This window comes from Schistocerca americana, chromosome 8, assembly GCF_021461395.2.
Source record: "Schistocerca americana isolate TAMUIC-IGC-003095 chromosome 8, iqSchAmer2.1, whole genome shotgun sequence".
Taxonomy (NCBI): domain Eukaryota; kingdom Metazoa; phylum Arthropoda; class Insecta; order Orthoptera; family Acrididae; genus Schistocerca; species Schistocerca americana.
Genome location: NC_060126.1, coordinates 447,555,045 through 447,566,416, shown reverse-complemented (window position 1 = coordinate 447,566,416; position 11,372 = coordinate 447,555,045). Strand labels below are relative to the sequence as shown.

Below are 11,372 nucleotides of genomic sequence, written 5' to 3'. Positions count from 1 at the left end.
GCAAAGAAAAGTGAAAGAATAATTACAAATACAAAGTGTTTTGCTGTACTTCTAATATTGTAACCTCGATGTTTTTTGTAATATCTTTGAATGATGTAGGTGATGTAGCGGTAACAGCAATGTAATGATATAAAAGATGTTATATAATGAACTTGAGCTTTATGTGAATTTTTGGTTTAATAAATTAATTCAAATGTGCATCATTACTGAAAACAAAGTATTAAAGAAATGGAGTTAAAATATTTAAAAATATTATCAAGCCTTTGGATTTTTTGAGTAAGATACATGAATGAAAATGTAGACAGTTTGAGACATTAGTACCATCAGAATTCTGCTGTATGTATGTGACAATTTCTCCATTTCCTGTGAGTTAAATACTTGAGTGGCGTCTTAAGTGAAATTTCGGTTTATCATGGCACTTTCCTCGCCTGTATCCGCTTTTGAAATGCCTGATAATATTTTTACTCAAAAATTATCATCCATAACTGTTTTGCAATAAATTTATCAAGATACTTGGAAAATATTATGATGTATTTATTTATTAAAACTGTACATTGAGTTAAGTAATATAAACTAAAATTTAATACTAAGATATTTATGTACAAATCGACAGTACAAAAAGTAAAAAAAGAAGTTTAAAATAAAATTACTGTACAAAGACTCAAGGGACATGGAACTCAGGTTTCCAGATCGATATTGAGCAATAATTGTGCGGCAACTTAGTGTAATACCTGCAGTCCTATAGCCGCTGCGGCAAGAATTCAGAACGCAGAGTACGTGCAATGGCGTTTAGGAATGCTAGATGAAACTTGCTTTACACTTTATACAATAAATTAACAAAGTTGGTAAAACTGAACTACATCGTTCCACTAAATTAACAATCGATGAGTTTTCGTCATGTGTTTAACCTATACAAACAATTATAGTTAATTATTTACATGGTAACAATCTCTTTGTCACGTCAACAGTACGGAGTCTGTTTCATAGTTTGTAACAGATTTCGGTTAAGCGTATGTAAAATGTACAAAAATAAGCTTCAGATCTAACAGTAGATGGTAACACATGTTCAAGGGTACAACCAGAGATGCTGTCGGAAATGAAACAATGAATCTGATAAGCGTTGTGCGTTTGAATCTGTTCCTCCTTAGAAAGCGAGTTTCATCGGAGTGGTACTTAAAAGAGTAGTTAATGTAGTTCTCATAGAACCCAAGTCATACACGAACTGAAGAATCGAATAAATTACTGAAAACTGAATTGAGACTTAGTAATTGATATCTTTAAAATTAAATGCTTTTCACCGCTTTGCAGGAAGCAAAATGGTGAAACGAAGCATAATCTGGAGGAATAAATTCAGCTAAATTTCCTTAATATGGCAACATAAATGGTTCTTAAACATTCAATTTCTGTAAAAATTAAAGCATATCAACGTTCATCCCTAACAGTCACTTTGTAACTATTATCATCCGGTTATTGTGGCTGCTAACAAATTTATGCCAAATATCGTTACGTTTGGTTGTCCTGCCGTTACACTACTCTGATCAGATATAGTTGAAAGTTGTATAATGCAAGTAGAATAACAGTCTTCAATGTACGGTCATCTGAATTTTTCGTATATCTATATCGGTATTATGTAGATGTTAGGTTTCCACGCTACCTTGCGACTTCGCTACTTATAATTGGACGTCCCCACTGGATACAGCTGAGGTATCCTCCCATTCGAAATTTTTTTCCGTCAGGTATAGAGCATGGGAAGTGTCATACGCAGCTACTTACAGCTGAACTACGACTCAGGATCTTATTTTAAATGGCAGTAATTGCTCGTGCTGAAGAAATTCGGCAACTGGATTCCAGGGTATACTAGTACGCTTCGATGAGCGACAAACTTACGGAAAGTTTATCTCTAACTAAAGTAAGGACAGGTTGTCTGCTAAACTGATATACTACATAAAATGATACGTCGATATAATAAACACCAGAACAGCAGACTAAAGAGTTTTGTTTCCGTAATGCTGAGTCTGGCAAGGAGGTAATGCGCACAACACCACTGCCCGTTGGGTTGACTGACCATCAAACTTGGCAGACACGTTTGCAGCTGGATATTTTTACCACGTAACAGAATGTTTAAGAAAACCGAAAAAAACGTCAAGTGTTGCAGCAAAAGTGTTTGACTTTTTATCATATTCTCGTTTGATAGTCATATGTATTTCAGCTACAGTCTAGTTCAGATTTCTTATTGGTAGGATTGCATTCGTTTCGAATGTCGCAGGAGGAGTCTAAGGTTTGGGGAGAAATTATTCACGTACACTGCAAATCACTGGCTGAAAAAGGGTCCATTTAGCAGACAGTTTCTGTAAATACAACACTTCAAAAACAGTCGAAGAAGATCTCGTGGGTGTCGTTGCGAGTCGGTCGTCGATACCAGAATCCACAGCGCTGGGAGCCAGGAAGGTGCCATTACTGGCAACTTGCAGCACTGTACTCTGCGTTTAGTTGCCTACACAATAGGCCACACGGTCGCAAATGAGTGGTTACAGTCAAGTCGCGTACCACCACACGTTTGTAGAGCACGCCTAGTCTAGCCAGTTCCTATGACGGTTCAGTCCAGATGGCCTGTGAGGTTCTCGCTGTGGTCTACGCCGACCAGAAGCTGAGTTGGCGGCGGCCGTAGTGAGCCGTCAGCTGTCAGCCGTGCGAGCGTCGCTTCTGCAGCCGCAGAGCCAGTGAGGGCGGCAGCAGAAACTCGCTGGGCGAAGCGCCGCCCCCGCCGCCCTCCACATCGCCGCCCACGCCGGCGCCCAACGCGATGTCCCCTGGAGCCGCCGGTAGTCGGTCCTTGGCAAACGCTGCAACACAGGCACAGCCCACCACAACCCGTATTAAAACAGGTAGTACACTACTGATCAAATGGCTCTGAGCACTATGGGACTTAACTTGTGAGGTCATCAGTCACCTAGAACTTAGAACTACTTAAACCTAACTAACCTAAGGACATCACACACATCCATGCCCGAGGCAGGATTCGAACCTGCGACCGTAGCGCCTAGAACCGCTCGGCCACTCCGGCCGGCCTCTACTGTTCTAAAGTACTGCGCGCCTTTGATTGCAATGATGTTCTTTCGTTAATTACACATCCTCAAGTAGAAATGTATATGTATGTATTTATTTTTTACTTTTATTGGGGGGGGGGGGGGTTGGGGATTGGAGTTGCCTTGCGACAATGCCTAGCAACATTGTGGTTTGATTGCAATGGTGTTCTTTCGTTAATTGCACATCCTCATGTAGAAATATATATATTTCTGTATTTATTGATTTACTTTTCTTGGCGGGGTGGGGGGTGAGGGGTGGGGACGGGGTTGCCATGTGACAATGCCTAGCAACAATGTGGTTTCAGGAAGAGGTACTGGCGGAATTAAAGTTGTGAAGACGCGTCGTGAGTCGTGCTTTGGTAGCTCAGATGGTTGCTGGCAAGGTAGCTCAGCGTGTTCGGTCAGAGGGTTACGTGCCCTCTGTAATAAAAAAAACTGAGTTAATCGATCGACAACGAATTTCAATGGATGTCTTACGACGTCCGCCCCGAGCAGACGCAATGAACAAACGCGAACAAAATGAGATTTGAAGAAAAAAAAAAGATGGTAGAGCACTTGTTCGCGAAAGGCAAAGGTCACGAATTCGAGTCTCGGTCCGGCTCACACTTTTAATCTTCCAGAAAAGTTTAATGTGATTTTATATAACCGATTATTGCCTCAGAAAGCGCTTTGTGTTAGCTGAAGTTTGGCGGTCGCTGGCCCTGTTCTGAAACTATTGTTGTATTTTTTTTAATTTTGTTCCTACTGTGAGTGTGTGCATTTACCGTCATGGTGAAAACTCATGAATTATCCTCAACCAAGAAAAAGTACAAAGAGGTTTTACGCAATAAAGGCCTAAACTGCACTGAAACTGCGATGATATTAAACTGTTCGAGGTCAGCTATGAGTCGAAATCTGCAGACTCTGACGGCCAAGGAGATACGGGAAATTTACTACGAAGCAGGCGCCCACGCATTGCTTTGCCATGGGAGGACAGAATACAGCGTCGACTAAGCCGGAAAAACAGTTCTACTTCAGTTGAACTGGCACAAGCAGGGCAAGAACAACGGGTTCTAGCACATCAGTTGTTAGGAAAAGAAGCTGTGCAGCGGGAATAAAAGCTAGAGTTGCCAAGAAGAACTCATTTTGAACTGCGGCAATGAAGAAATAGCGGCCGGAGTGGGCCAGACTGCACGTGAACTGGACATAAGATCAGTGGAGAATTGTGGTATTTTCAAATGAAAGCCGAGTTTCTGGGATTAGTCACAGACCACAGCTCGTCATGTGTGAACCCAATGAAATAATGGATTCTGACTGCCTTGTGCGAACCATGGAACATGCACGGTCTGAATGGTGTGGGGAGCAATGATGTACCACGCTTGGAAGCCTGTACTTTGTTCAAGGAACAATGAACTGTGATCAATATGAAGCTGTGATTCGGCGCCTTCTGATGTCCACTACACGTGGTCCTTCCCCAGATACGCAGTGCATTTTCCAATGGAATCTGGCTCCATGCTACACATTAATAAAGGGGAGGTTTGGTTATTTCATATTTGTAGTACAATTTCCAAGGTTACTCCTGTTGTCTCTCGTCCAAATCTATCACTTCAGATTCGTTCTGTCATGACTGGATTGGATATCAGAGAATTTCCGTGGCCGCGAAATTCGACAGACCTTAAACCAACGGGTAATTTGTAGCGACTGGTTGGGCAAGAGGTTTAGAAGAAGAAAACTGTAACAAAGCAGGGGCCATAGGAAGTGGTTGTGAAAGTATGGCACCACGAAACTCAGAGCAGTACTGTTACAAAATTGATGTGCTCCACGCCTGACAGAGTGAAGACTGTTGTAAGCCCAAGGAATTCCTACAAAATATTGAGATTATTTAAAGTATGACTAGTGAATAATGCACTTGTGGTGCACAGTATTTTACTCTATGATCAAATTAAATGGAAATTTCATCAAAATATAATTTCGATGTCGCCCGCAACACGGCACGCCATTGTACAGACATGTGCGTACTATTCACGTATTTCCTTGTACAGATATGTACGTATTGTTCACATATTTCCTTGAATTAAAATATTACAAACAATCTTGTCCTTCATTCTAACGTTCCTTCTCACTTTTAGACTGTCTTTCGTTAGTAAATATTTGGCATTTCATAGACCAGTTGGTTTTTAAAAGTTCTGTACCAGAATTCTCAAAATTCTATAGGGAATTGCAATAATGAACAGTAGCGTAGGTGGTATCCGAAATGCAAAACTACGTTTATAGCATTTATAGATTCAGAGCTACCGGGCTAGCCATACACCGTACGGCAACCATATTTGTCACACATGGTTTGATAGAAAAATTTACACAAAAATTCACACAAAATTTACACAAAAGCAGAGAATAACTTGGCACAAGATCACTGAAGTTTCGTAGCCTGTGCTAATACACAACTAAACGCTAACGTAAATAAACTTTTAAACTTGCTTTCCAAAGTTCTAATTAAATACCTAAACTCTGTGTAGCAGACACGAATTAATTTAACTTTGAACCGCTAGGTCTAGTCAAAATGTGTGTGTGTGAAATCCTAAGGGACCAAACTGCTGAGGTCATCGGCCCCTAGACTTACACACTTCCCACGCCCGGGTTCCTGGGTTCGATTCCCGGCGGGGTCAGGGATTTTCTCTGCCTCGTGATGGCTGGGTGTTGTGTGCTGTCCTTAGGTTAGTTAGGTTTAAGTAGTTCTAAGTTCTGGGGGACTGATGACCATAGATGTTAAGCCCCATAGTGCTCAGAGCCATTTGAACCATTTGAACTTACACACTGTTGAAACTAACTTAAAGTAACTTGTGCTAAGAATAACACACACGCCCATGCCCGACTCGAACCTCCGGCGGGAGGGGCAGCGCAATCCGTGACAATGCGCCTCAAACCGCGCGGCCACAACGGGCGGTTCTAGTAAAATATACACTCTCTCGAAATTTTCGCCTAAAATGTGAACAAAACTAACGACTATCGGTCTTTACGAAATACATTCTTTTCGATCTACATACGCTCAGAAAGGCGAAACCTTCAATTAAAAAAAAATGGATCCGAGCACTATGGGACTTCACTACTGTGGTCATCAGTCCCCTAGAACTTAGAACTACTTAAACCTAACTAACCTAAGGACATCACACACATCCATGCCCGAGGCAGGATTCGAACCTGCGGCCGTAGCAGTCGCGCGGTTCCGGACTGCGCGCCTAGAACCGCTAGACCACCGAAAAACCTTCAATAGATAGCCTATTGAAGAAGTAAATGCACTAGTGTAAAATGTAATATTAACTAAATTCGCTCTTATTTCAATATTAATCACTTAACTTAGCAAGAGCTTCGTGGACGTGCCTTTGCCAAAGATATTAGAATAACGTTATTGTTACAGTTTTCATCTAACAACCTCTTGTGAAATAAGGAAAATCATTAATTCTCTGAAAAATAAATGTTCTGTTGGAGTAGATGACATCTCCAACAAGATATTAAAATAATGTGGAGTAATTACAGCTGATGTTCTGAGTCACATCTGTAATGCAACACTGACTCACGGTATTTTCCCAGAAGGTTCAAATATGCCATTTTCAGGCCTCTCTACAAAAAGCTGGACTACACAGATGTCAATAATTACCGACCAGTATCACTGCTCACAGCATTTTCAAAAATTGTCGAGAAAGTAATGTACTCAAGAGTGGTTAGCCATCTTAGCAGTAATGAGATACTTAGTAAATCACAATATGGATTTCAAAAATGCTGTTCCACTGAGACAGCAATACACTACTTCACTGCTCACATAATAGTCTTTAAATAGTAAAATGTCACCAATAGGAATTTTCTGTGACTTATCCAAAACGTATGAGTGTGTGAACCATGACATTATGTTACAATTCTATGGTAGAAATGGAACAGCATATGAGTGGTTTAAGTCACACCTACAGAACAGGAAGCAAAATGTTTCTTTACATGGTTGAAGTGATTTAAGGAAGTTTCCCACTTCACCTAACTGGAGTGAAATTGCATTAGGTGTTCCACATGGTTCGATCATGCGTTCCCTTCTGTTCTTGATATAAGTGAATGACCTATCTCTTTATCTGAAACAAGAAGCTAAACTGACACTGTTTGCTGATAAAAGAAGCATCATTATTAATTCAGTAAAAGAAATTCCAATACAAAATGATACAAATAATGTCTTTGGAAAAGTTATTAATTGTTTTTCTGCGAATTGACTTCCTCTCCACTTTGAAAAAGCACAGTATAACCAATTTTTTACTGCAAGGAGTACAGTTGCTTCAATAAAATAACACATCAACAGAAGTCATTAGCCAGGGTAGAGGATAGTAAGTTTTTGGGTGTACATATAGATAAGAATCATAATTGGAAAATTCATATTTTGGATCTCCTAAAGCGAATAAGTTCAGCAACTTTTGCAATCAGAATAGCTTCTGATTTTGAGGATATTGAAATTAACAAGATAACGTACTTTGCATACTTTCACTCTCTGACATCATACGACATAATATTTTGGGGTAACTCAGCAGTTAGGCAAAAAGAATTCACTGCTCAAAAGAAAGTGGTTAGAATCATGTGTGGGGCTCATAGTCGCACATCTTGTAGGCATCTCTTTAAAAGATTAGGAATTCTTACAACAGCCTCGCAATACATTTACTCAGTATTGAAATTTCTTGCCGACAACATAAACAGTTTAAAAACAACAGTGATATTCATGATTATAATACTACAGGAAAGAAAGACTTACACTATCCCCTACTTAACCTATCTTTGGTACACAATGGGGGAAAATAAGCTGCTGTAAAACTTTTAGATAAGTTACCTAATGAAAGAAAATGTCTGGCAGACAGCAGTAACAATTTTAAAAATAAATTGAAATCATATCTCCTTGTCAATTCCTTCTATACCACAGATGAGTTCTTGAACAGGAATAAATTTTAAGCCTTTTCAAAAATAAAAATAAATCTGCGCTGGTCGTGTGATTGGGCCGTACATCCTTCCTCGCCACACAACGGGTGCCAGGTTCTTGATATTCTTGCAACAAGTGCTCACGGAGTTTTTGGAAGATGTGCCATTGGACACTGGGCACGAATTGTGTTTCCAGCATAATGGAGCGGCAGTACGTTCTGTAGTTCGCGTCGGAAACCATCTGGACGTAGTCTACGGGGACAGGTGGATCGCTCGAGGTGGACCACATTCTTAGCCACCAAGATCCCCATATTTAATATCTCTGAACTTATTCTTCTGGGGCCACATGAAGAGACTTGTTTACGAGGCCGCTGTCTGCGCGGATCATGGCTGCGGCAGAAGTGATTAACCATACACCACGCATGTTGTACAGAGTTTGTGCGAACCCACCGCGAAGAGACACTGAGTGCCCCGAACATGGTGGTCGTGATATCGAACAACTGTTGTAATATCACAGCGACATCTGTGCGTCTGGTTTTTCTTGTAACATGGAAACGAGCCGTTTCTGGATATGGGTTCCTTTGTAAAAATTGACCTAGTGAGCCACTCTACAACCTCTAGAAACGTTTAACATGAATTGTGGAATATCCTCTATTTGACAGAATGAGATTTTCACTCTGCAGCGGTGTGTGCGCTGATATGAAATTTCCTGGAAGATTAAAACTGTGTGCCGGACCGAGACTCGAACTCGGGACCAGAATTTGAAACAAGAACAGCTGCTAGCATGAGTTTCTTAGAAGTAGATACCTTAGGGGTTGCGAAGCAACTCAAATCACTTGATATGGGCAAGTCTTCAGGTCCAGATTGTACCTATTAGGTTCCTTTCAGATTACGCTGATACAATAGCTCGCTACTTGGCAATCATATACAACCGCTCGCTCACCGATAGATCTGTACCTACAGATCAAAAATTGCGCTGGTCGCACCAGTGTTTAAGAAGGGTAGTAGGAGTAATCCATCGACCTACATACCTATATCATTGACGTCGGTTTGCAGTAGGGTTTTGGAGCATATACTGTATTCAAACATTATGAATCACCTCGAAGGGAACGATCTATAGATACGTAATCAGCATGGTTTCAGAAAATATCGTTCATGTGCAACGCAGCTAGCTCTTTATTCGCACGAAGTAATGGCCGCTATCGACAGGGGATCTCAAGTTGATTCCGTATTTCTACATTTCAGGAAAGCTTTTGACACCGTTCCTCACAAGCAACTTCTAATCAAGCTACGGGCCTATGGGGTATCGTCTCAGTTGTGCGACTGGATTCGTGATTTCCTGTCAGGAAGGTCGCAGTTCGTAGTAATAGACGGCAAATCATCGAGTAAAACTGAAGTGATATCAGGTGCTCCCCAGGGAAGCGTCCTGGGACCTCTGCTGTTCCTGATCTATATAAATGACCTGGGTAACAATCTGAACAGTTCTCTTAGGTTGTTCGCAGATGATGCTGTAATTTACCGTCTAGTAAGGTCATCCGAAGACTAGTATCAGTTGCAAAGCGATTTAGAAAAGATTGCTGTATGGTGTGGCAGGTGGCAGTTGACGCTAAATAACTAAAAGTGTGAGGTGATCCACATCAGTTCCAAAAGAAATCCGTTGGAATTTGATTTCTCGATAAATAGTACAATTCTCAAGGCTGTCAATTCAACTGAGTACCTGGGTGTTAAAATTACGAACAACTTCAGTTGGAAAGACCGCATAGATAATATTGAAGGCGAGCCAAAGGTTACGTTTCATTGGCAGGACACTTAGAAGATGCAACAAGTCGACTAAAGAGACAGCTTACACTACACTCGTTCGTCCTCTGTTAGAATATTGCTGCGCGGTGTGGGATCCTTACCTGGTGGGATTGACGGAGGACATCGAAAGGGTGCAAAAAAGGGCTGCTCGTTTTGTATTATCACGTAATAGGGGAGAGAGTGTGGCAGATATGATACGCGAGTTGGGATGGAAGTCATTAGAGCAAAGACGTTTTTCGTCGCGGCGAGATCTATTTACGAAATTTCAGTCACCAACTTTCTCTTCCGAATGCGAAAACATTTTGTTGAGCCCAACCTACATAGGTAGGAATGATCATCAAAATAAAATAAGATAAATCAGAGCTCGAACCGAAAGGTTTAGGTGTTCGTTTTTCCCGCACGCTGTTCGGGGGTGGAATGGTAGAGAGATAGTATGATTGTGGTTCGATGAACCCTCTGCCAAGCACTTAAATGTGCATTGCAGAGTAATCATGTAGATGTAGATGTAGATGTAGATGCCTTTCATTTCGAATCTCGGTCCGGCACACAGTTTTAATCTGCCAGGAAGTTTCGCCCTGTATTTGACATTTCTCACCTAATGGCATGACCATGTGTGTTGACGGTACCATTCTAATTTCTGGTTTCCTACACACAAGTGTCTTCTGTGGACGCTAATCACTTATTTCTTGACGGTGCCCTTTTAAGAGAATAAAAAGGCAGGTTGTTTACACTTTTGTACGCAATCCAGCGCTGTTTTCGTGGACGCCGGTGGCCCACGGTGACGTGTAGACTGGTCTGGGGCGCTACGTGGTAGGACGGCCGGTACTCACCCAGGTAGTAGTAGGGCTTCGCCGAGTGGAAGTTCCCGGGTGCGGGCCGCTTATCCGCAGGCAGCTTGCGGTCGGTGAGCACGTTGACCGGCGGCAGCGGCGCCCCCTCCAGCGTCCGCGACAGCTGCTGGCTGCTCAGCAGCGCGTTCGCTGCAGTGGGGGAGACACACAGTGGTCACTACAAAAGTCTGACAGCAGCTGCACGACAGCTTCTCGTACGAGATTGTCGATATCTGTTAAATAATTTGGACAAGCATATTTGTGCCATCAGTTGTACAACTTTATGTTTGTTCTCTACCGGTTTCGATTGTTCCAATTATCTTCAAGGATAAAAACTTTTTACATCAGTGGGTCTACCACATAGAGCCATACAGATGTAGAACATGTACAGGGTGTTCCAAAAAGGTACGGCCAAACTTTCACGAAACATTCCTCAGACACAAATAAAGAAAAGATGTTATGGGGACATGTGTCCGGAAACGCGTAATTTCCATGTTAGAGCTCATTTTAGTTTCGTCAGTATGTACTGTGCTTCCTCGATTCACCGCCAGTTGAAGGAAAGTAATGTTGACTTCGGTGCTTGTGTTGACATGCGACTCATTGCTCTACAGTACTAGCATCAAGCACATCAGTACGTAGCATCAACAGGTTAGTGTTCATCACGAACGTGGTTTTGCAGTTAGTGCAATGTTTACAAATGCGGAGTTGGCAGATGTCCATTTGATGTATGGATTAG

General features: G+C 41.6%; 1 protein-coding gene across 1 annotated transcript in view; it reads right to left on the bottom strand.

Annotated features, from left to right (window-relative positions):
* Positions 1-522: 522 nt before the first annotated feature.
* LOC124545910 overlaps positions 523-11,372 on the bottom strand; it is a 547,335-nt gene continuing 536,485 nt past the window's right edge. The window contains exons 4-5 of the mRNA XM_047124871.1: positions 10,637-10,786; positions 523-2,843 (exon numbers count right to left, since the gene is read on the bottom strand). Coding sequence (XP_046980827.1) covers positions 2,683-2,843; positions 10,637-10,786 — 311 coding nt within the window. The 3' untranslated portion in view covers positions 523-2,682. The remainder of the gene's footprint in view (positions 2,844-10,636; positions 10,787-11,372) is intronic.